The sequence below is a fragment of the Pongo pygmaeus genome, chromosome 14 (assembly GCF_028885625.2).
Source record: "Pongo pygmaeus isolate AG05252 chromosome 14, NHGRI_mPonPyg2-v2.0_pri, whole genome shotgun sequence".
Lineage (NCBI taxonomy): Eukaryota > Metazoa > Chordata > Mammalia > Primates > Hominidae > Pongo > Pongo pygmaeus.
The window spans coordinates 54,513,726-54,539,509 of record NC_072387.2 but is presented as its reverse complement, the minus strand read 5'-3'; the positions used below and the strand labels follow the sequence as shown (position 1 = coordinate 54,539,509).

The 25,784-nt window shown below is 34.0% G+C and overlaps 1 protein-coding gene across 20 annotated transcripts in view; it reads left to right on the top strand.

The window, feature by feature from the left end:
- ZC3H13 (zinc finger CCCH-type containing 13) overlaps nt 1-25,784 on the top strand; it is a 97,224-nt gene that overhangs the window by 27,818 nt on the left and 43,622 nt on the right. For 18 of the 20 annotated variants that reach the window (XM_063650832.1, XM_054446682.2, XM_054446681.2 and 15 more), the window contains 4 exons: nt 4,089-4,197; nt 13,177-13,316; nt 14,230-14,387; nt 21,420-21,617. In XM_063650832.1, coding sequence (XP_063506902.1) covers nt 4,089-4,197; nt 13,177-13,316; nt 14,230-14,387; nt 21,420-21,617 — 605 coding nt within the window. Of the gene's footprint in view, nt 1-640; nt 745-4,088; nt 4,198-13,176; nt 13,317-14,229; nt 14,388-21,419; nt 21,618-25,784 lie in introns of all 20 variants that reach the window. The other 2 variants (XM_054446684.2, XM_054446685.2) reach the window with 1 other exon arrangement.

Sequence of the window (25,784 nt, the reverse complement as noted above, 5' to 3'; positions counted from 1 at the left end):
ATAGAGAAAATACTAGAAACCTCTAGATACAGAAAGACAAATCCCCATGCAAAGAAGCAACAGGATGACATCAGTAACAAACAATGGAAGCTAAAAGGCAGTGAAATAATACTTTCAAAGTACTGAGGTAAACCTATCAACCCCAAAGTATGTACCAAAGTCTGACTTTCAAGAATGAGAATAAAATAAACACCTTTTCAGATAAAATTGAGAGTGTTTACTACCACAGATCTTCACTAAATAGAGAATATTTAAAAGGATATACATCAGGAAGATGGAAAAAGACCTTAGAAGAAGGGTCGGAAATGTGAATAGTAAAGGAGAAATTTTTATTAAGTTGGAAATTCTGTCTTGTTATAGCCTTTGAAGTTATCAAAAGTGTAGCATTGTACCATGAGGAAGCGAAGTGTACTATGAAGTGTCAAGAAGATCGCTTTGGATTCCCCAGAACCTGTTCCACCACTTTTTCATTCTGTATCAGCATTGTGATTTGGGGAATTGATCCCACTTTCATGGCTGGGCCTTGATTAGTAGAATCCAGTTATAATAATCCCATTCTCCTTGCTAATTCAATTGATTCAGGAAGCAGGCCTAAGCCATTTATCCCATGGCTATTACCTTGATAGTTATTCATTCATAGGTGGCCATGTGACTGAAGTTGGCCTAGTCACTCTGAAGGAAGGAATTCTTATTTGTGCTTGTGGGAGAGATACATCGAGGAGACCCAGATTGCTTCTTATTATGGTAAGAAATAAGCTTTAATGTGAAGTCAACATTAGGAATAGCGGAGCTGTGAGAAATGAAAACAAGAGTGAATATTTGGTCTTTGATGATTTCACTGTTACTAAGTCACTTAGGCCTGAAGTTTACCCTATTTATAGACTTCATTTTATGTGAAATAATAGTTCAAGTTTGTATACTTTAGGAGATTATAGTTTCTTAGTTGAAGCTCCATTCTTCTCTCCTAAAACAAGTTAGGCTTCATTAATACAAGTATAATTTCAATTCTAAGTTAGGGGAGTTGGAAGCTGTATGCTTTATGCTGTTCTGACAAGACTAGATTAATTTGGGGTATCATGTTTCATTGAAGCACACTGGCCGATTAGTATGCCCAGAGAAGATGACAGAGTGATGAAGAAAGGGCTACACGTGAAAGAAGTTATTAGATTTGTTTTGCATAATTCCAGAGGTTAGGACTAGTCCCAATCAGTAGAAGTTCTAGAGAGGTTAAGAAAGATGCGATGGGCATGAGAAATAATTTTCTAATAATTAGAACTGTCTGGAAATGGGACAAAAGGGTGCAACAGTAGAGAGCTAAGATTTTTGCCCCCAAGAGTCTTCTAATAGAGGGCTTCCATAGCTCTACAAATATTATGGAAAATTGTTCTGCATGGGCTAGGAGGTTGGATTATATTACTTACACAGGCTCCTAACCATTTTTAAACTCTAGTTACTAATCATCGTTCTCAACTCTCTTAGCCTTGACACTTCCTTTTTGTTTCATATTCTTTGTAATGCTTGCTTTTTATCTAAAATTAGTGATGAACATAATCTGCCCACACATATAATGTTCAAGAAATAAACATGCATATGAGAGTGGAAATGAAAGTAATATAAACATCTAAAATCGTGTATTACATTTTGAAATTCAAAAAACTTAAAACCAAACATTTTTCCTAAGGCACAGACATTTGGGAGCAAAACCTGGTCTTAATTGAAATAAATTTAATTACAGTTTTTATACAAGTGGTGGTGAATTTCTGTGTTTTGCTGCAAAAATGTTAGTATATTTGGTCACAGGCTACTGTTCCAGACTCCACTGGAACAGTAGTACTACTTAATATGCTTTGAAATGCAAAAAAAAAAAAAAATCTGAACTCTTAAAATACCTGATCCTAAGGGTTTTCGCTAAAATACTGTGGTTCTTCAAGTATTTCAAGACTTAGATGTTCCAGGATGACTAATTTAGAACACATAGTAATCAGTAGGTTATACTTTTAATTAATATGTTTGGATTTAAGAGAAGATGAGAAGCCATTCTGTTCAAGAAATACAGCAAGGTGGAATAGTAGACTGTGCTACACTACATTGGACGAGTAATACCATACCCTGTTTATTTGAATATAAGATAAAATGGGAAATAACTTTGTTTGATAAAAGGAATAACATACCTAAACAAGTTACACAGTGTTGAAGTGGGGAAAATTAGGACATAAGATATTTTTTAAATTAGCTAGACCTTCTTAATAAATGTTACCAAAATAATTTCCTATATTATGATTTGAGGTAAGAACTTGAAATTCCATCACCTATTTAAGCCTGCATTCAGTCTCTGGTACCTAATAATAAAAGTTATATATGATCTCTGGGAGTAGCGTCAGAGTCATATTGAAAAACATGGACAATTCAAAAATTATAATTTTAATATTTAGGGTAAATATGAAATATTTACATACATCATTATTAATGACATTTATTGATACAACATTTCTGGCTCTAAATCTGATAAAAAATAATGTTGCAAATTTATAGATTGATTTTGCAGCACCAGCACTACTGCTCTGACACCCTTTTGAACTAGACTTGCAGTTGGATTTTACATACTTTTAAGTGGACAGAAAGCACAGAATATGTTATTTAATAATTTGGAGATACCCTTCTATTAAATATTTTTGGTATGGTTATTCAGTATATTCAGTAATATTCAGTATATTCAGTAATATTCAGTATATTCAGTATATTCAGTAATATATATTTATAGTGAGTTTAATCCACAGAACATTCAAAAATTGTTTGGGATGTAGGATAGTTCTTCATTGATGTTCCACAGAATATGTTTTAAGAGTAAAAGTAAATTATATTTCTTCCTTTTGTCTTCTGTGCAAGTAGAGGCCCATTTCTATTTTCTTGACTCTTTGCCATTTTTTTCATGGGAGGTTTTACTCTCATATAACTTACAAATTATTTTCGTCAGCCTCTGTTGTCTTACCAGCAATCCCAAATTTTGTCAGTAATATTTACAATATGACTTCATGCCTAAATATGTAGAATTTAGGGGCAGTTATATATACTAGAGTTCTTTAAAAAGAAAACTACAAAGAGAAATTAATTTGTGTTTTAAGCAGCCAAATTTTATGATTAGTAATGCTCAGAAAGAAATTTGAGCGCTTAATATCCTTGTGTGTAAGTGTCTTTCATAGTGTTTACAATGTTAGTAAAAGTGAGACTTTTACTGTGGTGGAAGATAACAATTATATAACACTGGTTACTTTTATTTTCTTAGCACCTAGTAAAATATGATTTGGAGTTCTTATGTAATAAGACATTTAATTGACTTTTATAATCTGAATTAATTTTGTCCTTTTTTGTGTGTAAGCTGCTTTTATACCTGGAATAAAATGTAAAACCTGTTTTTTAGCAGCAGTAGTGAGGACTAATTTACTGACTATTTTAGGTACCATTTGGTTTAATCAAAATGGATAAAATATCTTTTTGTAAACCTTTATAATACTATTAAATGAGTTTGGATTTATCCTTAGGTGTCTAGGAAAATGACAATTACTTGAATATATGACAAGTCCTAGATCAGTTATTTTTAGAAGTCTATGGTGAATGGTTTAGCCGTTTTTTGACATTTTAAAATATAATCATTTACAAATCTTTCCATTGTATTTTATTCATTTTAAACTGTCTTTTCCCCAGTGGTTTTCACATGGAAGCTCACTATGTAGCTGAATGTCACAAGTTTGTTAAAGTATTAGATTTGCATTGTATATTTTTACATCTTAGCTACTCTTTAAAGTTTTTGTTCTTTAGTAAAATAGATGTAGTATAGTCTACATCTCTTTTAGTTTTTGTTATTTAGTAAAGTTTTTGTTCTTTAGCAAAATAGATGGAGTATAGTCTTTTCATTGTGGTGCTAAGCTAGAATTTGTTACCTTCTCTACTTAGTGGATAAGTGACTGTTTACAAAACTGATTCTTTGATGAAACGGAAATGAATGAAATTAAAATGTTCTCTTATTACAATAAACTACCTCATAATTTTTAAAAATATAGTAATCTGAATGTATGTATGTACTTTTTTAGAAAGAATCTTCAAGAGGGAGACATAGGGAAAAGGAAGACATAAAAATCACTAAGGAGAGAACTCCAGAAAGTGAAGAAGAAAATGTAGAATGGGAAACTAATAGAGATGGTGAGTTTCAGAATCTTGGTTTAAATGGCGAATTCTTGATTATTTGCTTTCTAGAGTTTTCGTGGGCTTCAGAACACCTTTCGACTGTGATCTCCGTCTTGTTTCAGAATCATCTTATTGACATATTTCTATCTTACTGAATTATAAGGCAAAAACTGGCATATAGCAGCTGTACAAAGGCAGAGAAAGTGGTTTGCGTTGCATATTTTTATTTTCCCATCCTAGTTTTCTCTCTAGAACTTTATTGTGCAGCATTACAGCCCTTCAGGATTGTATTGCATATGTAAATTTAAAAATTCCTAACACTAAGCTTAAAATGAAATCAATATTTGTTTTACATAAAATATTATAAATGAGATTTTTAAATCTTAAGGACTTGGGAAAGTTATTTCCAAGAAATGTTTGACTTTTATCTTTCAGAAGAAATCAAAATCAGATTAAGATAGAGACTTGGATTTATTAATAAAAAATTAGCCAAAAAATTTTTTTTCTTGAGACATGGTCCCACTGTGTCACCCAGGCTGGAGGACAGTGGTACGATCATGGCTCGCTGCAGCTTATAAGGCCTCTTGAAGTCAAGCAATCCTCCTGCCTGTTATCTCAGCACTTTGGGAGGCTAAGGCTGGAGTACCACTTTAGCCTAGGAATTTGAGACCAGTGTGGGCAACAAAGTAAGACCCTGTCTCTACAAAAAAAACAAAAAAATTAGCCTGACATGGTGGTGCATGCCTGTGATCCCAGCTACTTGGGAAGCTGAGGTGGGAGCAAAATCATTTTTGAGTCATCATCTTAACAAATAAGCATTTATTTTCCACCCCTTGAATGTTTTCTCCACCTCTTTGATGTTCTGAAAGATAGGCACCGTAATGTCATATTACCAAACACAGAGAAAGAGAACTTGTATTTGTTAAATGCATTGAGTGGGGGGTGGACAATTTAATGTAATTTATATAATTGTCTAATTATTTCAATAGCTTTGTTACTCTACTTACAGATGACAAAACTAAAGATCTTAAAAATTTAAGCAACTTTTTCAGTGAGAAGCTGAAAACTTAGACCAGGGATTAGAAAACTAGAGTGTGTGGGCCAGTCACTGGTTTTTGCAAAAAAAGTTTTATTGGAACGCAGCCATGTCCATCCATTTGTTTACATATTGTCTGTGGCTGCTTTTGAGCTACAGTGGCCAAGTCGAGTCCTTATGACAGAGAGCTGAGAAGCTACAAGACTAAAATATTAACTACTATATTTCAGAATTATCTCTGAAGACTTAATAGACTAACACTTGTAAAGTATTTTAAATACATCTTTCCAGTAATTGTTACATCAGTACTTAAAGGAAACCTGTTCCACCTTTGGACAGTGCTGTTAAAAAATTGCTTCTAAGAACAAATAGGAAACTTGTTTATGGTTACTCAGGATTTCATAATCCAACCTAATACCACTTCTACAAAATAGCAATAAAGGCAGCTATACTCTCCCATTTTAGTTGACTAATTAGTATATTTAAATAAAATATTATAAACCATAACTGTTCAAGTTTGGAGAGCTAACTTTTCCTAAATACTGAGGGATTACCTCTTAACACACCCAGCATCCTTTCTTTTCATTTTAATTTTTTTGCATAAAAAACATTTTAAAATGTATTTGATACTTCTTATCTTTAAAATTTTTTCTGTTGTCATTACAATAATTAATAATTGTTGAAAATATAAAAGGTTCAGAAAAGCCCAAGTCTGTTCTTTTTCTTCCTAGTAGGTATGTGAAACCTTCTCCATAAATCTATGCTTTCATTTCTCTTTTTTGCTATCTACTAAGCAGAGACGATGGAAATCTTTAGGAATTCCCTCAACTTCCTCCTACCACACCTTCAAACTAATTTTTTATTCGTGCCTAAGCTTTTTTACTTCCCTCTTATTCGGTGTAAGAGGCCTCCTTCCTGCTGTATAAAGTTGATGAATAATTCACTTGTATTGTAGATCTGATTTCCTCCTACTTCAGCAATCTTGTTCATTTATGATACACTCTCTTCTATATCTTTAACATCCATTTTCTCTCCTCCCTATATTACTGTTAGTCGCTATCCTGCTTATCCCCACTTAACAACTAAATTCTTAAAACAGTTCTGTACCTTACTGTTTCTACTTGATACTGTTTCACCTGATACTTACTGTTCAGTCTTCTGACCCAACTCTCCACTGAAACTGCTTTTCAAAGTCACTAATGACCTCCTCATTGCAGAATAAATGGAGATGTATTTGTTACTATCCTAATGGCCCTTCTGCAGCATTTGACACATCAAGAGCTCCTGTTTTCTTGAAAAAGACTCCTCTTTTGGCTTCTATTTATCACTCTTCAGTTTTGTATCTTCCTATTCAAGCCCTTCAGTCTTACATAGAGGCTCCTTGTATTCTGTCTGCCCCTTAAATGTTGATTCCCAAGGATTTGCACTTAACTATATTCTTTTAAAAAATCTAAAGTGATTTTATTTCAAGAGCTTTTTATATAGGAAATTCTTTTAAAAGGTGAGTGTAAATGTCTTTAATAGGAATTTCTTATGCTTTTCCTTGATTGAAACGCACAGGTTTTGACCATTGTGTATCTCTGTGATTTGAAAGTATCTGTTCAGGGAATATTGAAGCATTGAGTTAAGTGCCCCAGTCCCTGGATGGTGAGACTAAACTGGTTCCATAGACTTACCTTCTGCCTTGTTATTCTATCTGGAGTAACAATTTTAGCTGGATTCAGAAAAAATTGGTATATTTATAAACTTTCTGGTTTTTAGGCCACTTTTATATGCTTTTTCAGAACCCCCAAATAACTTTTGTCCTTGTGTATTTTATGTTTCCATAACTGCCATATTATGAACCTGAGAAAATTTTAAAATATTTATGTATTCATTCATTTAACAATGACATATAAAAATCCAATATATGCTTTTATGAAAAGTAACTATTTTGCAAAGCAAAATAATAATTGTGAGGAGTTGGCAGTGTTTTGCATCATTTTGCAAATTGTTTTAATATCTGGCTTAATAGTTGATAGGTAGATTTTCTTACCTGCTTCTACATTCCACCTGTTAACCACATCACATATTCTGGGAAACTCCACTGTCTACTCATGGGAGAATGAGTACACCAGGCAAACAATGTAATGTTATAGAAATAGTTTGATTTTGTAGAACTCCTGAAATTGTCTCAGGGACCTCCTAGGTATCCTCAGACCACTCTCTGAGAATCACTTGTCTATAAGGACAGCTTTTAAAACTTGGTTGTTTTCCTATTGCCTAGCCATCTTTTCTCACTTTTAATTTTTCCTTCTAGATGACATCATGTTCCCAGTGCTTCATTAATGTCGTATGTGTAGTGACTTCAAAATCTGGAGCTCTCAATTTAGCATTGACCAACTGGGCATCTCCATCTGAGTTATGTATCTTAAGGGCATCACTTTTCCTACCAGATACCAACAGTCCTGAGAGTCATCACTGACACTCCTTCTTTCCCTCCACCCAGGCATTTAGCAGATATTTTTATGTACCAAATACGATTGAAAACCATCTGTTTCTCTTGATTTACTACTAATATTCTAGTTCTTAAGGTATTTGTTTATTGCCTACAAATAGATTTTACCAAAGTAACCTCCTAATCCCATCCCTTGCTGATAGTCTTGTCTCCTAATTTATCCTCCACTTTAAAGCAAGAATAATCTTTCTTACAAAGTTTTTCTACTGAAGTATACTGTACGTTCAGAGGAATGCACAATACATGTGTCCAGCCCACTGTATTTTCACAAACTGAACACATTTGTAAAACCACTCAAATCAGTAAGTAGTAAATTACTAGTTTCCCATAGTCCCCTTGTGTTTTCTTCTAGTCACTTCTCCCTACCCTCACCCCTCAAAGGTAACTACTGTCCTGATTTCTAGCACCATTGATAAATTTTGTGTGTTTGAGCTCCATATAAATGGAGTTGACAGCATGTACTCATTTTGTGCCTAGCTTCTTTTGTTAACAGTATTATCCGAGATTGTAGTTTATTTCACATATCATTCATTAATTGTTATTGCGTCATTAATTCTTATTGCTATATAGTGTTTTATTGTATGACTATACCATAATTTAGTCTACTGTTGATGAAGATTTAAGTAATTCCCAGTTTGGTGCTATTATGCATAATAAGGTGCTATTACTATTCTTAAACATATTTTTTGGTAAACATGTACAGATACATACCAATTCCTCTTGAGTTTATGGTTCGAAGTGGAATTGCTGGGCTGTGGAGTATGTATGTCTTCCCCTTTAGTAGATAATTTCAAATAAAAAATGGTTGTACCAGTTACCCATATGGTATTTTTGCCTTTTTCATCGTAGCTATTCTAAAATTTTGTAGTGGTATCTTACTGTGGTTTTAGTTTGCATTTTCCTAATGAAGTTGGAAACTTTTTCACATGTTCACCGACCATTGCACACCCTATTTTGTGAAGTGTCTATTCCAAATGTTTGCTGTTCTTCTATTGTGTTACCTGTTTTTTTTTTCTTGTTAATTAGAGGAATTCTTTATGTTTTCTGGATATGAGATTTTTATCAGATATATAAATATATTGTGAGTATTTTCTCCCACTCTATGAGTTGCAGAACAGTCTTTTAAAAGAATAAATTGAATGTTCATTTTATTTTCCTGTTTCAAATTCCCTAATTTCCCACTGCCTTCAGGAGCAAGTACAAATTCTAACTACGCCTATAAAACTTTTGATTATCTGGTTACTCTTTGTATTTCCAGGCCCCACTCCGAAGTCTGTGGTTTTTGTTTGGTTCCTTAAACTTCTTGTATTTGTTCATTGTGTGTTCTTAAGGACCAATGAAGTAACATAAAAAGCAAAAGTATCGTTGCAGTAGAATGTGTGAAAATATTTTGGTAATCTTGGAGGTTAGTACATCCTCCTTAAATAGGGCATAAAACCCAGAAGCCACAAACATTTGATTACATAAAACTAAGAGTTTCTGTGTAACTAAATGCAGAAGTTAAAAACAGACGAAATGCTAAAAGAAAATACTTAACGTGTAACATGTGTAAGCATTAATAAAGATACTATATAGACATATAATGAGTTTCTATAAATACATAAGAAAAAGACGGCCTAGTTAAAAAATGAGTAAAAATATGTATGTATCAGAGAGGTAACTCACAGGAGAAATAGAAATGGCCAGTAAATGCTCAATCTTACTGCAGGGAAATACTGATGAAAATAAAGAGATATGATTATTCACCCATCAGTTTGGCAGAAATGAAGAACATTAATGTTTTCAAGTGGGGGTTTACATTGGTAAAGCAGTTTTGGAGTACAGTTTGGTGATATTAGAAATAGAAATTACACTTATTTTCAGTCTAGCAATGTAGTCTGAGAAATAATGTCATAGAAAAATACTTGCACTTGAACCAAAGTATATATCAAAATGTTCATATAAGTCTTGTTTTTAACAGCAAAATACTGGAAACAGTTCATCTGTCTTTAAGAAGGAAACTCCTTTATGTAAGCTATGATAAAGTATGATCATATTAATGAAATGCTTTGCAGATGTTAAAATGAAGATAGTTGAACTCTATGACTTGGAAAGATCTTGTTATAAGGCAGTGTTGAATGTTAAAGGGAAAAATGTAAAGCATTATTTTCATGCATATAACACTAAACTGTTAGCAGTGTTATCACTGGAGTAAGGATGGCCATAGGAGGAATATAAGGGAAATTTCATATTTTACTCTGTGTATTCAGAATTATTTAAGACTTTAGCAATGAGAGTGTATCATAAAGACAAAGTACAAAATATAGAATGGAATTCAAAAACAAGTGTCTGAAATCAGTTAATAAATTTAGAAAACGTCTCAGCTTGAGGTTTAAAAACTGATACACATAAATGATTCTAACTCATTGGAAAAAGGTTAAATGTAATTAGAATGATGTAACGAGGCAATTCACAAATATTTATAGTTTTTAATCCTTATATATAAACCTTTTATATATCTATGATTATTTTTATGCAATAAATTACTAGAAGTTGCTGATCAACACAGGGAGGGGAACATCACATACCAGGGCCTGTTGTGGGGATGGGGGGTGAGGGGAGGGAGAGCATTAGGACTTAATGCATGCAGGGCTTAAAACCTAGATGACAGGTTGGTAGGTACAGCAAACCACCATGGCACATGTATACCTATGTTACAAACCTGCATATTCAGCACATGTATCCCAGAACTTAAAATAAATAAATTAAATTTTTAAAAAAGTTGCTGTATTAAAATTAAAGTTACATATTGATGTTCTTAAGGCTTTTACCCATATTGACAAATAATTTTACAAGATAGATGTACTAGTTTACATTGCTACCACCAGAGAATGAGTATGTCCTTTATTTGTACCTTTACCAACTATTAATATTATAATTAGAAAAAATGGCTCCTGAATACATGAAAAAGTATGTATATACTTTCTTCATTTCTTTTCTCTTTGTGAATTGCCTTGTAATATCCTTTGCCTGTTCTGTTAATTAGTAAGAATTCTTTATATAGAAAGAATCTTAACCTTTTCTTATGTGTTGCATATATTTTTCTGTTGTATATTCTTAAAAATATCTACCTTATTAAATATACCATTCTAATTATACTTAATATTTTTCTGATGACTTACAATCATTAATGTGAATCAGTTTTTACAAGGCAAAATTGTAGTGATAACCTGAAGCTACATGAGAGACATTTTCTAAATTTATTAACTGGCTTCAGACTCTTGTTTTTGAATTCCATCCTGTATTTTGTACTTCCTGTTTTTTCTTTTGTTGTCAAAATACTGTCAGTTGCAATGTGCCTATCTTGTAGTCCATCTCTTACACGTTAGGAAAACATCTGAGTTTTTATTATATGCGTAAAATAAGCACCTTCAGAATAAAGACCTGAGAGCTTTTCTTCTGAGCAAACTGTATTAGTTATATTTACTACATTGACTAGACTTTTTATTTATTTTGTTTTTTTTTGAGACGGAGTCTCGCTCTGTCGCCAGGCTGGAGTGCAGTGGCACGATGTTGGCTCACTGCAACCTCCGCCTTCCAGGTTCAAGTGATTCTCCTGCCTCTGACTCCTGAGTAGCTGGGACTCTGGGCAGGCGCCACCATGCCCAGCTAATTTTTGTATTTTTAGTAGAGACGGGGTTTCACCATGTTGGCCAGGATGGTCTCAATCTTTTGACCTGATGATCCGCCGTCGTCGGCCTCCCAAAGTGCTGAGCTTACAGGCGTGAGCCACTGCGCCTGGCTGACTTAGACACATATTTTAACTGCTCAAGCCTCTCCCCCTTGGTTGGATAGTTGAAAATTGAGAACTGAAAGCCGGCTTCTTCTTTCTTTTATGTGTTCTGTATTGGTGATATTTCCAGTTGTGAATTTTTAGATCGGCAGTGCCTTACTGATAATACAGTACCTTCAGAAACACTGTTAATCATTCTTCTCAATTAACTACTCTTTCCTTGTTTTACCTGGGTGTTTGGTTATGGAATTTTATTGAATTTAGGAACATAATCAAACCAGATCATTGACTCCTATTATTCACTGATGTAAAAGTTAGCTCAATAGAGTACAAAATAATAACTGGAGTTAGCTAGTAGTCACTTAATTAAATTCAGTGTCTTCATTTTATCTAGTGAAAACTACTTGCCCTTAATTAAATATTTAGTAATTGCTTTCTGACTGAAAAACATGATTTAGCCTATTTCATATATTTACTGAGAAATTGTCATCATATTCCAACATAAGATGAGTAATCAAGCTTAGTCACACAGGTAGTGAATATATATAGTTACCCTCTCAGTCCCCAAGCATGAATGGATAGTTGTCATTTGATATAGGTATAAAAAATATATATATATAATTGTCATATGATATAGATATAGATATATAATGTATATGTCATTGTCATATGATATAGATATATAATGCATTTGAGCAATATGTAACAGTGATGTTCATTTTCTTGGGTTTTAAGCTGTCAGGTAGGACTTCTTATGTTTGTTGCTTTTTTAGTTCTCATTTTATTTCTTTTCCCAAGGTTAAGATATGATCTAAAGTGCTAGAAGTATAGCTTGAGAAGGCACCTCAGTTTGTGATCAGTCAAGTCCATCGTGGTCAATGAAATTCCCACCTCTAGGCTCCTGGGCATTTATGGCAAATGAGGGTGATGGGGTTGGGTGCTAGTGCCAGTAACTTCCACATATTTTAATGAAATAGATCTGCACACCACTCTTCCTTTTTGATTTTTTAACCAATCTTCATAGCTTTTTGTCAGGAAATATTAAATGGAAATAGAAATATGGCATCAGATCCGTTGAGATGGACAGTTGTGATCTAAGGAAATAGAACAAATCACTTGTAAAGAAAGTGTCATAAATCCTTTAAAAATTAGTTTATGTACACATTAGTACTAAAATTACTTTAGTTTTAGATATTAATCAGTTGTCTCACAAATTTTAAAACTGACAAGCCTATAGAAGCAATGTTGCACATGTAATATAACCTCACTTTATATGATGTATTTTAGCAGTGTATCTTTAGGAAAATAAGGAGATAATGAGTCGCATCGTATACAGCATGGAATATTGAAGGCTTTGGTATCTTTAAGGCTTAGAAATTCAGCTGAGTGCCTTTTGTCTTTTAAAATTCCATCTCCTAACAAAAAACCCAACTTCCAAACAACCCGAAATTATTTCCAGAAAACCCAGAAACTTTAAAAATATTTGGCTTTTCATGAAGAAATCAACCATGGTGATTTTAATCCTTTATAGAAATGGTATCAATTTCTTTTATCTTTTAGAAGTATGTCATCCTGATGAAAGACTCTGCCATTTAGATTTGTGTAAGAAATTAATTGAAAAAAGTCTGTATGATTTTTGGCATAGATAATTATGCTAGTTTCTAACAGTAACACAATTTTATTTTAAAGATTCTGACAATGGAGATATTAATTATGATTATGTTCATGAATTGTCATTGGAAATGAAGCGTCAGAAGATACAGAGGGAATTAATGAAGCTGGAACAAGAAAACATGGAGAAGAGAGAAGAAATTATCATTAAAAAGGAGGTATGCTATTTATTGCAATAAATATGTTAGTACTTAATAGCAGCATTTGTATTGATCAGATAACTCAGCTTCTTGCTACATCTTAAATTATATTAGTATACTGATATATTGATCAATCCACTGTATATGTACTACTCCATAAATATTCATTTAATTTTCACATTATTCTATTAGATAAGTAGCAAATATTTATGTTATTGAATAGGTGGGCAAAGCTGAGAGTTTGTTGCCTAGAGTCACCAGCTAATGTAACATGGGGTTTGAATCTACCTATGTCTGTTTCAGGCCCATGCTATTTCTAGAATGCCTTGTTTCTTTTCTAAAAATTGAAGATACAGTTAATTTAAATATAATTTATGATTTTTCTGAGGAGATTTTGAAATTTTATGATTTTAATTTACTTTATTGAAACTGGTATATGTTAGGACAGTTATATTGCTTAAAATCATGGATTCAGGAGTCAGACTAATATCAACAGATAGTAGTTATTATAATTTATTATTTTTATTTTTATTTCAAACTTTTTTTGTAGGGATGAGATCTTTCTCTATTACCCAGGCTGGAGTGCAGTGGCACTCACTGCAGCCTTGAACTCCTGGGCTCAAGGGATCCTCCCATCTCAGCCTCCCTAATAGCTGCGACCACAGGCACCTTCCATGCCTGGCTTTTTTTTTTTTTTTTTGTATAAGAGATAGGGTTTTTTTTATGTTACCCAGGCTGATCTCAAACTCCTCACCTCAAGCAATCCTTTCACCTCAGCCTCCCGAGAAACTGGGATTACAGGTGCGAACCACTGCACCCAGCAATAATATTTAATTTTAATCTGAAATTTGGTGTGATTCTAAAATACTGTAAGCCTTATTGTACCATAAGTGGAGGAATTTCTGAATTGACTTACTGAATTTTTTTAAAGGTTTCACCAGAAGTGGTTAGATCAAAATTGTCCCCGTCACCTTCTCTAAGAAAGTCTAGCACATCTCCGAAGCGAAAATCAAGCCCGAAGTCGTCTTCAGCTAGCAAGAAAGATAGGAAGACATCTGCAGTATCTTCTCCCCTGTTGGACCAGCAGAGGTCAGTAGGGTGATAAATAGTATCAAGAAAATAGCTTTTTCTGAAGTGATACTAAAAAGAGTTAGTAGGTTATAAAAGGGTACTTTTAATACATTTTATATTTAATGTAAGCTTTTTTGTTCTAAAAAGAAGTTTGAAATGTTTCAATTAAAAAGACAGTTATAGAGAACAATAAAACAAATATCTGTGTAACATCCACATATGCTTCAGAGCTTTTTATTTTTTAAGAAATAAAAATAAAAGATACAATTCGGGTTCCTCTCTTAAATCTGGTGTTTATGATACTTGTGCATGTGTTTATACTTTAACTAATATGTGTTTTGCAATGTATAGTATTGCTTTCATCTATTGTAATACGGATATATCATAACCTGCACATTGCTTTTTCAATCTACATTTTTTATGTTTATCTATATTGATACATATAACCTTAGTTCATTCATCTTAGTATTTATATTATAAATTTGTCTACTTTTCTGTCGAACATTTATGTTGTTTCCGATTTTTAAACTGCTATAAATTATACACAAAAAAATTTTGTTTCAGTATATATTATCAAGAGATTGAATTCTTTATAAATTAGAATTACTGTAGAAGCCAGTTGAAAAAGTAAAAATAGAAATGATTATATTCAGGGACTAAGAATAAGGAGAAGATACATTTTCATTTAAGGTCACTCTGAACTGTTTATATTTTATTTTAATTAAAGTCCATACCCTAATTTTATCTTATAAAAAATGAACTAAAAATATCTTCTACCTAATATTTAATCAGTTAACAAGCCCTGTCTATTTGAACCTGTAATGAAACTCATATTTATTTCCCTCCTTCTAGTTTCTAGAGACTAACCCTATTTCAGACTCTACTTAACTTTTTACCTAGATTATTATATCATCTTACTAATTATATTGACTTTATGTAGTTTCTATCCCCCACCCACACATGTGAACATTTTCATTCAGCTGCCTCAACCCATTTATTTTATAGATGCTGTCAGAGAAATCTTAAAGGGACAATTCCAATTAATTTATTACACCATTGAAAAACTCAGTGGTTTTTCATTCTGTAGAATGAAATTCAGATTCCTTAGAATGACATTTACACTTCGGTCTTTTCTTTCTTGTCAGTAGTTTTTGTCCAGCTTCGTCCTACCTACCCCCTTCTATCTGAATTCTTCAATCTCTAGCTCAAATTCTAAGTTTTCCCATTACATAAGTTCTGTTCCCTTTAGGTACCTATCAGATTTTGCTTATACCTCCATGTTGATAATAATTGCCTGTTGCATTATATTTCAGCTGTGACTTATGTTTTACAACCCTTATTAAATTTAAGCTCCTTGAAGATTGGGATCTTGATTGTTCATAGTTCTGTCTTCTCATAGTGCCTACTTGACATAGAACTTTGCATTGTAATAAGTCACTTAGTAAAGTTGAGTTGATCCTCTCCCTCATAGTGCCTACTTGGCATAGAACTTTGCATTTTAATAAGGCACTCAGTGAAGTTGAGTTGATTCTCTCCTTTGTTCATGCAATTGAGTAAATATTGCAAAGGTGTATTGAAGAAGTTGAATGAACAGAGAGTGATACGATCCACTCCACTTGCTCTTATCCTCTTGGCTAACCAGCTGTATGACTTTCCCTCAATTCTATTCATTTCCCCAATAAACTGCATACTAGAAATACCCTTTCTTCCTTTTCTTATCTGTTCTGTTTATAGAATATTTGAAACTTAATCTTTTCATAGAAAGTTTTGATAACTATTTAGACAAAGGGTTAGTTTCATCTTTTACATACAATCTCTTTTGCTGCTTTATTAGTAACTCATCCTATTATAAATATTTGTCATGAATAATCATTCACACTGGTTTAATTACTATATTTCTTATATTCTGCTATGTTGCTGACTTTAAGATGCACCATTAATTTAATAATAAAAGCAAAAGGACCTGGAAAAACAGTATATTAAAAATACAAAGAAAACATTGAATTGAATATAGCATTTCTTTTCTTTTTTTTTTTTTTGAGTATAACATTTATGCAGTTTACATTGCCTAGAGTGTGTCAAGTAATCATCTTTTAATTTTATTGCTGGATCATACTATCAACTAAGAACATACTAAGCACATGTAAGGATTAGAATTTCAGTTAAAACTCAGTGGAGTATTTTAACCAGTGTCAGCCAACTGAGGTGTGACAATCAGGTAAACAAACTTCTTGGTCTTACTAGGTTATCATATTGAATGGAAAGATATAATCACTGACAAATTAAAACTTACACTTTTCCCTGAAAGCTGGCATTTTTCTTTGTTTGACATTTATTTTGAGATACAGTCTGATAGTAAGATTTGTCCTGATATGTGAGATACGGTATAATGTAAAATCATAAATATATTACCTATTCTGTCCATCTGCACTTTTAATCTTAGTTTTTCTTAGGTTAATTTTTCTTTATAGCTCTTTGTACAGAGGATATTAAGTATGTCAAAAGCTAATCTAAAACAATAGTTTTGAAGAGAGAGAGAAAGGATTAAAAATTGATAAAAGTAAACAGGTGGGCTCTTTGCCACAAGTCAGAAGTAGGCTTTGTGCCACTGAAACAACAATTAGTTGACTTTTTAAATGTTGAAGATCTTGGTGATTTCAGAATACACAAAATCAGTTTTGGCCCCTTCAGTCGGAAAGCACTATAACATAATTGTGTTTTCTAACCACGCATAATTTTGATGGTAATGTGAAGAAATTCTGTACTTTAGTAAGTATATTAGAATAATCCGGGTTGTGATTATGGCCAAGTCCCAAAATGTCAGTGATTTAACACCACAGAAGGTTATTTCTCACATAAAGTCAAAATGAGTGTTTCTGATTGACAGGTGGCTGTCCTGTATATGGAAATTGAGTAACCCAGGCTCCTTCTGACCATGATTCCACTTTCTTTGGTTTTCAAGGAAACCAAAGAATGGGATGTACAAAGAAAAACGGAAATTGAGTATTGCAGTTATTTAGCTCTATAGTTTGCAATTGCCTGGCATATGAGAGCCCTTTGAAATTTGGGCCTGGAAGTGGTATACATCATTTCCACTCACATTCCTTTGGCCAGTTCTTGGTCACTTGGCCTTGCTTAATTTCAAGAAAGTGTAGATAGTATGGTTTACCACTGTGCTCAGAAGAAAAGTTTGGTAAACACTCTGCTAGTCTCTGTCACAGGTGATAATGTAAAAATAGTTTGTGTCAAGAATTCCTTTGTTGTTTAATCATGAAATTCTAAAAGATAATTTTGATACAGATGCCAGTTATTGATCCGTTTTTATCTTTAAAGTAGAAAAGTATCCAGAAATACAGATATTTATCACATATCTGTTATGGTGCATAAGAAGATTGAGTCATCTCATGAATATGCAATGAGATATGTGGCTAATATAGTTGTTGGCACTATATTTAAGCCAACAACAAGTTTTCAAGGATGAAAACTAGATTTAGTCGTCATATTTTAGTAATTTCCTACTTGTTTACATGGTTAACGCTGTCAGTGATAATAAGACATAGGGATGAGGACTAAGAGAGCTACATTTTCTCAATGCTCACTATGAGTCAAGTGCTTTTAAAATATTGCCAGCAATTTTGAGGTAGATAATATCATATATATATGTATATGTATATATATATATGTATAGCTGAGAACTCTTGGGACTTGAGAATTCAGCATGATAGGAAATAAGTTCTGGGATTTAGGCTTAGGTCCTCATTTATAAATATCAGTAGATAGTGAGGTTAGTAGATAGTGAAAACTCACCAGATGTATGAAAAGGGCTACTTACAGACCTAGTACCAGACTGAACACTCTGAGCAGATGGCTTACACAGTAATGTTAATACAGTAAACAGGAACAAACTTAAATTATAAATTCATTTATAAGTTTAGTGCAATTTGTGAGGATATTGTATTTAGAGGACAAAAGCAGTTGATTATGGGAAAAAAATTGTGAACAATTATATTTTATTTTATTTTATTTTATATTTTTGCAGGAGACTGGAGTTTTATTAATCAGTCTCCCTGAGCATTTGGGGATCAGAGTTTTAGAGGACAACTTGGTGGCAGGGCAGCAGGGAGACTGGGGGAAGCCAGTGAGCCGGGAGCGCTGACTGGTCAAGTCAGAGATTAAATCAGAGGGAGTCGAAGCTGTCTTCTTGTGCTGAGTTAGTTCCTTGGTAGGGGCTACAAGATCAGATGAGCTAGTTTATCGATCTGGTTGGTGCCAGGTTGAACAACTTTTTTTTTTTTTTTTGAGGCAGAGTCTCACTCTGTCACCCAGGCTGGCGTGCAGTCAGCTCACTGCAACATCTGCCTCCTGGGTTCAAGCGGTTCTTCTGCCTCAGCCTCCTGAGTAGCTGGGATTACAGGCGTGCGCCACCACACGTGGCTAATTTTTGTATTTTTGGTAGAGGCGGGGTTTCACCATGTTGGTCAGGCTAGTCTTGAACTCCTGACCTCCTCACGATCCACCCACCTTGGCCTTTCAAAGTGCTGGGATTACAGGTATGAGCCACCTCACCCAGCCTGAACAACAATATTTTAAAAGAGAAAAGAGTTCAAATGGAAAATCACAGAAAAGGACAGGTGTAGGGGTCTGAGGTGGACAGATCACTTGAGCCCAAGAATTTGAGGCCAGCCTGGATAACGTGACGAAACCCTATCTCTACAAAAATACAAAAATCAGCCAGGTGTGGTGGTGTGCACCTGTACTCCTAGCTACTCAGGGGGCTGAGGCATGAGGATCACATGAGCCCTGGGGGTCGAGGTTGCAATGAGCCATGATCGTGCCACTGCACTCCAGCCTGGGCAACAGAGCGAGACACCATCTCCAAAAAAAAGAAGAAATCAAAAAATAGCAGAACAACAAGATTGCCAAATTTAGAATTAGCAAAATGAGTACTACTTTAAAAATTACTGAATATAAAGACAGATTTAAGATCCTGGAAAAGCAGGAAAAATGGAAATGACAGAAATCTAACATGGAGGAGAGATCCAGGAGATACAGTAACTGTGTAATAAAGAGAACTACAGAGACTTGGGTCATAAGAGAAAGTTATGAAATGAAAATAGAAGAAATTGAGTAAAAAGTTTGAAGTTTCAGATTGAAACAGTCCATTTAGTGCTGGAAAAGATTTTTTGAAAATACCTGGACTTAGTGAAAATCTTTTTCTGGTGAGTAATTTTCAAGGGATAATGTTCATAAGCATGCCAACAGAAAAACCAGCTTACCTGAATAGTAAAAAAATCGATTTTCTTTGGACTTCTTACCTGCAACGTTAAATGTTATGAAATATTTTAACTAGAGCTCTGAGGTAAAAGGATTTTGACGTGAAAATGCTATATTCAGTTAAACTGTTGTTAAAGTAAGAGGCGAAGATAGCCAGTTTTGAATGTGTATGGGATCAAAGTTATACCACTTACTTAAAATTACTTAAATTGCCAAAAAGAGGCACTTAAAGAACAAAATCTGTACCCAAAAATCAATTACAAGTAGATTAAAGACAAATGTGAAAGGCAAAATTACAAAATTTTAGGAGACCATCTTTGTGACCTCAGAGTTGGTAAAAATTTCTTAAAGAAGATTCAGAGATTTATGATGAATATATACTGACAATGGTTGGTATTTCATTTGTAGATGATGTAATTGTGTTTTTTGAACAATGATGAAAACCTGGAAGCCACCTGAAAAACTATGAAATTGTTTTAAAAAGTTTTGGAGCATCTATTCAAGGAAATTCTATACAGTCAATAAAAATGATTACCTAAATCTGCTTTTTTTAAAAAAATTTTATTTTGAGATGGAGTCTCACTCTGTCACCCAGACTAGAGTGCGATGGCACGATCTTGGCTCACTGCAACCTCTTTCTTCCGGGTTCAAGTGATTCTCCTGCCTCAGCCTCCGGAGTAGCTGGGATTACAGGCACCACCATCATGCCTGGCTAATTTTTGTATTTTTAGTAGAGATAGGGTTTCACCATGTTGGCCAGGCTGGTCTCGAACTCCTGACCTCAAGTGATCCACCCACCTTGGCCTCCCAAAGTGATGGGATTACACCATGCTCAACCTAAATCTACTTTTTGTTACAGAAAGATGCTCACACTATGTCTGTGTTCAGTATTTTAAAATTTTACAAAATATTGTAATAGGATATCCCATGAATGTATGTGACACACACACACACACACACACACACACACACGTAGAGTTACCCATTTCCAATGATGAGAGAAAATAGTTGTGACTATATATATATATGATTTGCACATATTTTCTCCCATTCTATAAGTTGCCTTTTCACTTTGTTGATTGTGTCCTTTGACATGCAAAAGTTTTAAAATTTGATGTGGTCTCATTTGTCTATTTTTGCTTTGTTGTTATCTGTGCCTTTGGTGTCATAGCCAAGAAATCGTTGCCAAGTCCAATGTCATGAAGATTTTCTTCTATATTTTCTTTTAGGATTTTTATAGTTTTTGCTTTTATGTTTAGGTCTTTATTTTGAGTTAATTTTTGATCTGGTACAATATAAAGGTCCAGCTTCATTCTTTTGCATGTGAATACCCAGTTTTAAATGAGTAGACAGAGAAAGTAAGATATATGGCAAAAGTATGTAAATATTCAAGATGTTAAAAATAGTTTTCTTTGAGTAGTAGAATTATAGGTGATTTTTACTTTGTCTACTTTTCTGTCTTAAAAAAAAACAGTTTAAACAGTCATTGTATTAACATCTTTTCTGAAAGTGTCTTCCTATTTCACCTCTATCTTTTCTCAGAAACCTGCCCCTTTAAAGTTATATAATAATAAGCAGTGTTAACAAAATAAGTATCAAGTAAATTAATTCTTCAGCCATTTCTGTTAATTTTTTTTTCTTCTTGATATTGGTTAGTAGCATACAAAATAATAAAGGGCAAGTAATATAAAGGAACGCTACTGTTTTTAAGAAGGCTTTAAAAAATATCCTTTTAGCATATTTGAACTTCTAATGATAGCTTTGTGTTACCTTCAGAAATTCAAAAACCAACCAAAATAAAAAGAAAGGACCACGTACTCCTAGTCCACCCCCTCCTATACCAGAAGATATTGCTCTGGGGAAAAAATACAAAGAAAAATATAAAGTAAAAGACAGGATAGAAGAAAAAACAAGAGATGGAAAGGACAGAGGACGAGATTTTGAACGACAAAGAGAAAAGAGAGACAAGCCAAGGTAAGTAGAATTGTATGTTTTTAACAGTATTAACTTTTGTAGAATATAGAATATTTACTTTTCAGAAGCTTTTGGGCATTAGCATATTGGGTTTTTTAGTTTTGTTTACAATAGTGTGTATATTTATTTTAATAATTCCCGTAATAATTATCTGTTGTGAGTCATGGATAATTCAGTAAGCATTAACTTTGACAATTTATTTTTCAGTTTTTTTATTGTGGTAAAAAAAACACAAAATGTACCATCTTCATCATTTTAAAGTTTATAGTTTGGTAGTGTTAAGTATTTTCACACTGTGAAACAATTCTGCAGAACTTTTTCATTTTGCAAATCTGAAACTCTGTATCTATCAAAAAATAACTCCCCCTTTCCACCTTTTCCCAGCTCCTGGTAACTATCATCCTATTTTGTTTCTGTGAATTTGACTGCTTCAGATACCTTATATAAGTGGAATCATACAGTGTTTGTCCTTTTTGACAGGCTTATTTCACTTAGCAGAATGTCCTCAGGGTTCCTTCTTGCTGTGGCATGTGACAGGATTTCCTTCCTTTTTAAGGCTGAATAATATTTGATTGTATGTATATGCCACATTTTATTTATCCATTCATCCATTTGATGGATGTTTGAGTTCTTTTACCTCCTGGCTATTGTTGATAGCGCTGCTACGGGGCATGAATGTGTAAATAATCCCTTTGAGACCCTGCTTTCAGTTCTTTTGTATATATACCCAGAAGTAGAATTGCTGGATCATATGATAATTCTATTTTTAATTTTTTTGAGAAACCTCCCTACTGTTTTCCATGGCAGTTGCACTGTTGTACATTCCCACCAACAGTACACAAGTGTTCCAGTTTCTCCATACCTTCACCAACACTTATTTTGTTTGTTTGTTTTATAGTTGCCATTCGAATAGGTGTGTTTATCTCATTGAGGTGAGGTGTTATCCCATTGAGGTTTTGATTTGCATTTCTCTGATGATTAGTCATGTTAAACATCCTTTCATATGCTTGTCGGCCATTTGTATATCATCTTTGGAGAGATGTCTTTCTAATTCTTTACCCATTTTTTAATTGGGTTATTTGATTTTCTTTCTGTTGAGTTCTAAGAGTTCGTTATATATTCTGGATATTAACCACTTAACAGATAAGATTTTAAAATATTTTTTCCTATTCCTTATGTTGCTTTTTTTTTTTCACTCTGTTAATTGTGTCTTCTTGACATGCAAGAGAACGGTTAACTGAAGACTTCAGAGTTCTTAAGTATGTTTTCTTAAACTATACTCTGTATTTTACTCAGTCCAGCAGGTGTGTTTGTGAAAATTACATGTAAATGTTTTTGGTGATTGACATTCTATCAGTAAAGCCTTCAGTTTTCCCTAATGGTTCTTTGTACTTTTATTTTGGTATTTTGACTAAGAAGTCTCTGAGAGTTGGTTCTTAACACCTGTTGCTAAGTAGTTTATCATTTAAATGGTAAAAACATTTGTATTATGAGGAGTTGAATATTACACAGGGTTATCCTTCATTTTCCAGCTTTTCTCCCTGGTTATCCCTAATTGGTATGCATAGGACTCACCTGTTACTTAGTATGTAGACAAATCTGAACTTGGTTTTTAAATTTATTTTTATTTTTTATTTTTTCGTCTAAGGACATGAAACAACAGAGCTAGGAATACTGGAAGATTATATAAATACTTGATCTGCACGCACTGGAGTTCTAAAGCCATATGTGACAAGACATTGGAAAAAGACATTTTGGTTTAGGAAGAGTTAATTTAATTACCAAGGTTCTTAGGTGGGGCCGTTATTTTCATTTGTCTCCATTACTCTGAATGAAGAAATTACAGGCGCACCAATTTTATTGAACCTCACAGATGTTGTGTATTTTTACAAATGGAAGGTTTGTGGCATCCCTGCATTAAAGAAGCTTATCAGTGCCATTTTTCCAATAACATGTGCTCACTTTGTGTCTCTGTAATTCTTGAAATATTTCAAGCTTTTTCATCATTATTATATCTGTTATGGTGGACTGTGATCAGTAATTGTCGCATTACCATTGTTAATTGTTTTGGGGCGTCATGAACTGCACCCATATAAAACAGTGAACTTAATCTGCAAATGTGTGTGTTCTGACTGCCCTACTGACTGGCTAGTCCCCTGTCTCTCACCATCTCCTTGGGCCTCTCTATTCCTAATTTCAACAATATTGAAATTAGGCCAACTAATAACCCTACATGTAGTGGCCTCTAAGTGTTCAAGTAAAAAGGAAGAGTCTCTTACTTTAAACCAAAAGCTAGAAGTGATTAAGCTTAGTGAGTAAGGCATATTGAAAACTTAGGTGGCAAGCTAGATCTCTTGTGCCAGTCAGCTAAGTTGTGAATGCAAAGGAGAAGTTCTTGAAGGAAATTTAAAGTGCTACTCCAATGAACACATGAATGAGAAGAAAGCAAAACAGCCGTATTGCTGATGCGGACAGAGTTTGAGTGGGCTGGATAAAAGATCAAAGCAGCCACAATTGAAATCAGCCACAACATTCCTTTAAGCCAGAGTCTAACCCGGAGCAAGGTCCTAACTCTCTTTAATTCTTTCGAGGCTGAAAGAGGTAAGGAAGCTGCAGGAAAAAAGTTTGAAGTTAGCAGAGGTTACTTCATGACATTTAACGAATGAAGCCATCTCCATAGCGCAAAAGTGCAAGATGAAGCAGCACAAAAGTGCAAGATGTAGCAGCACATGCTGATGAAGAAGCAGCGGCAAGTTATCCAGAAGATCTAGATAAGATAATTGATGTTGGCCACACTAAACAAATTTTCAGTGTAGTTGATACAGCCTTATTGGAAGAAGATGCCATCCAAGATGTTCATAGCCAGAGAGGAGAAGTCAATGCTTGGCTTCAAAGCTCCGAAGAACAGGCTGACTCTCTCTTTAGAGGCCAGTGCAGCTGGGGGTTTTAAGGTGAAGCCAGTGCTCATTTACCATCCTGAAAATCCTAGGATTTTTAAGAATTATGCTAAATCTACTTTGCCTGTGCTCTTAAGTGGAAAGACAAGCATGGATGACAGCACATCTGTTTACAGCATGGTTTACTAAATATTTTAAGCCCACTATTGAGACCTATTGCTCAGAAAAAAAGATTCCATTCAAAATACTACTGTTTATGATGTGCCTGTTTACGCAGGAGCTCTGATGAAGATGTAAGGAGAGATTAATAGTTTCATGCCCACTAAGACAAAAGGCACCCTACAGCCCATGGATCAAAGACTAATTTTTACTTTTGAGTCTTATTTAAAAAATATATTTTATAAGGCCACAGCTGCCATAGATAGTGATTCCTCTGATGGATCTGGGCAAAGTAAATTGAAAACTTTATGGAAAGGATTTACTGTTCAAGATGCCATTAAGAACATTTGTCATTCACAGGAGGAGGTCAAAATATTAATAGTTACAGGAGTTAAAAGAAGTCAATTACAACTTTCATGGATGACTTTGAGAAGTTCAAGACTTTATTGAAAGAAGTAACTGCAAATGTGGTGGAAGTAGAAAGAGAACTAGAATTAAAAGTAGATCCTGAAGATGTAACTGAATTGCTGCAATCTCAGATCAGACTTGAATGGATGAGGTGTTGCTTCATATGGATGAACAGAGAAAGTGGTTTCTTGAGATGGAGTCTACTCCTGGTGAAGATGCTAGAAACATTTTTTAAATGACAGTGACACCAAAGAATTTAGAGTATCACATAAACTTTGTTGACAAAGCAGCAGCAGGGTTTGAAAGGACTGAGTCCGGGTTTGAAAGGATTGAATCCAGGTTTGTTTTTTGTGTATGTGTATGCTGTTTTTTTTGTTCTCGCTGTAACCCAGGCTTAAGTGCACTGGCGCAATCTCAGCTCACTGTGTCTCGCTATTACCCAGGCTTAAGTGCACTGGCCCCATCTCAGCTCATTGTAGCCTCCACCTCCCGTCAAGTGGTGAAGTGATCCTCCCACCTCAACCTCCCAAGTAGCTGGGCTTACAGGCATGCGTCACCATACTCAGCTAATTTTTAAAATTTTTTTGTAGAGATGAGGTCTCGCTATGTTGTCCAGACTGATCTCGAACTCCTGGGCTCAAGTAATCCTGCCTTGGCCTCCCAAAACATTGTAGTTATAGGCTTGAGCCACCATGCCCAGCCG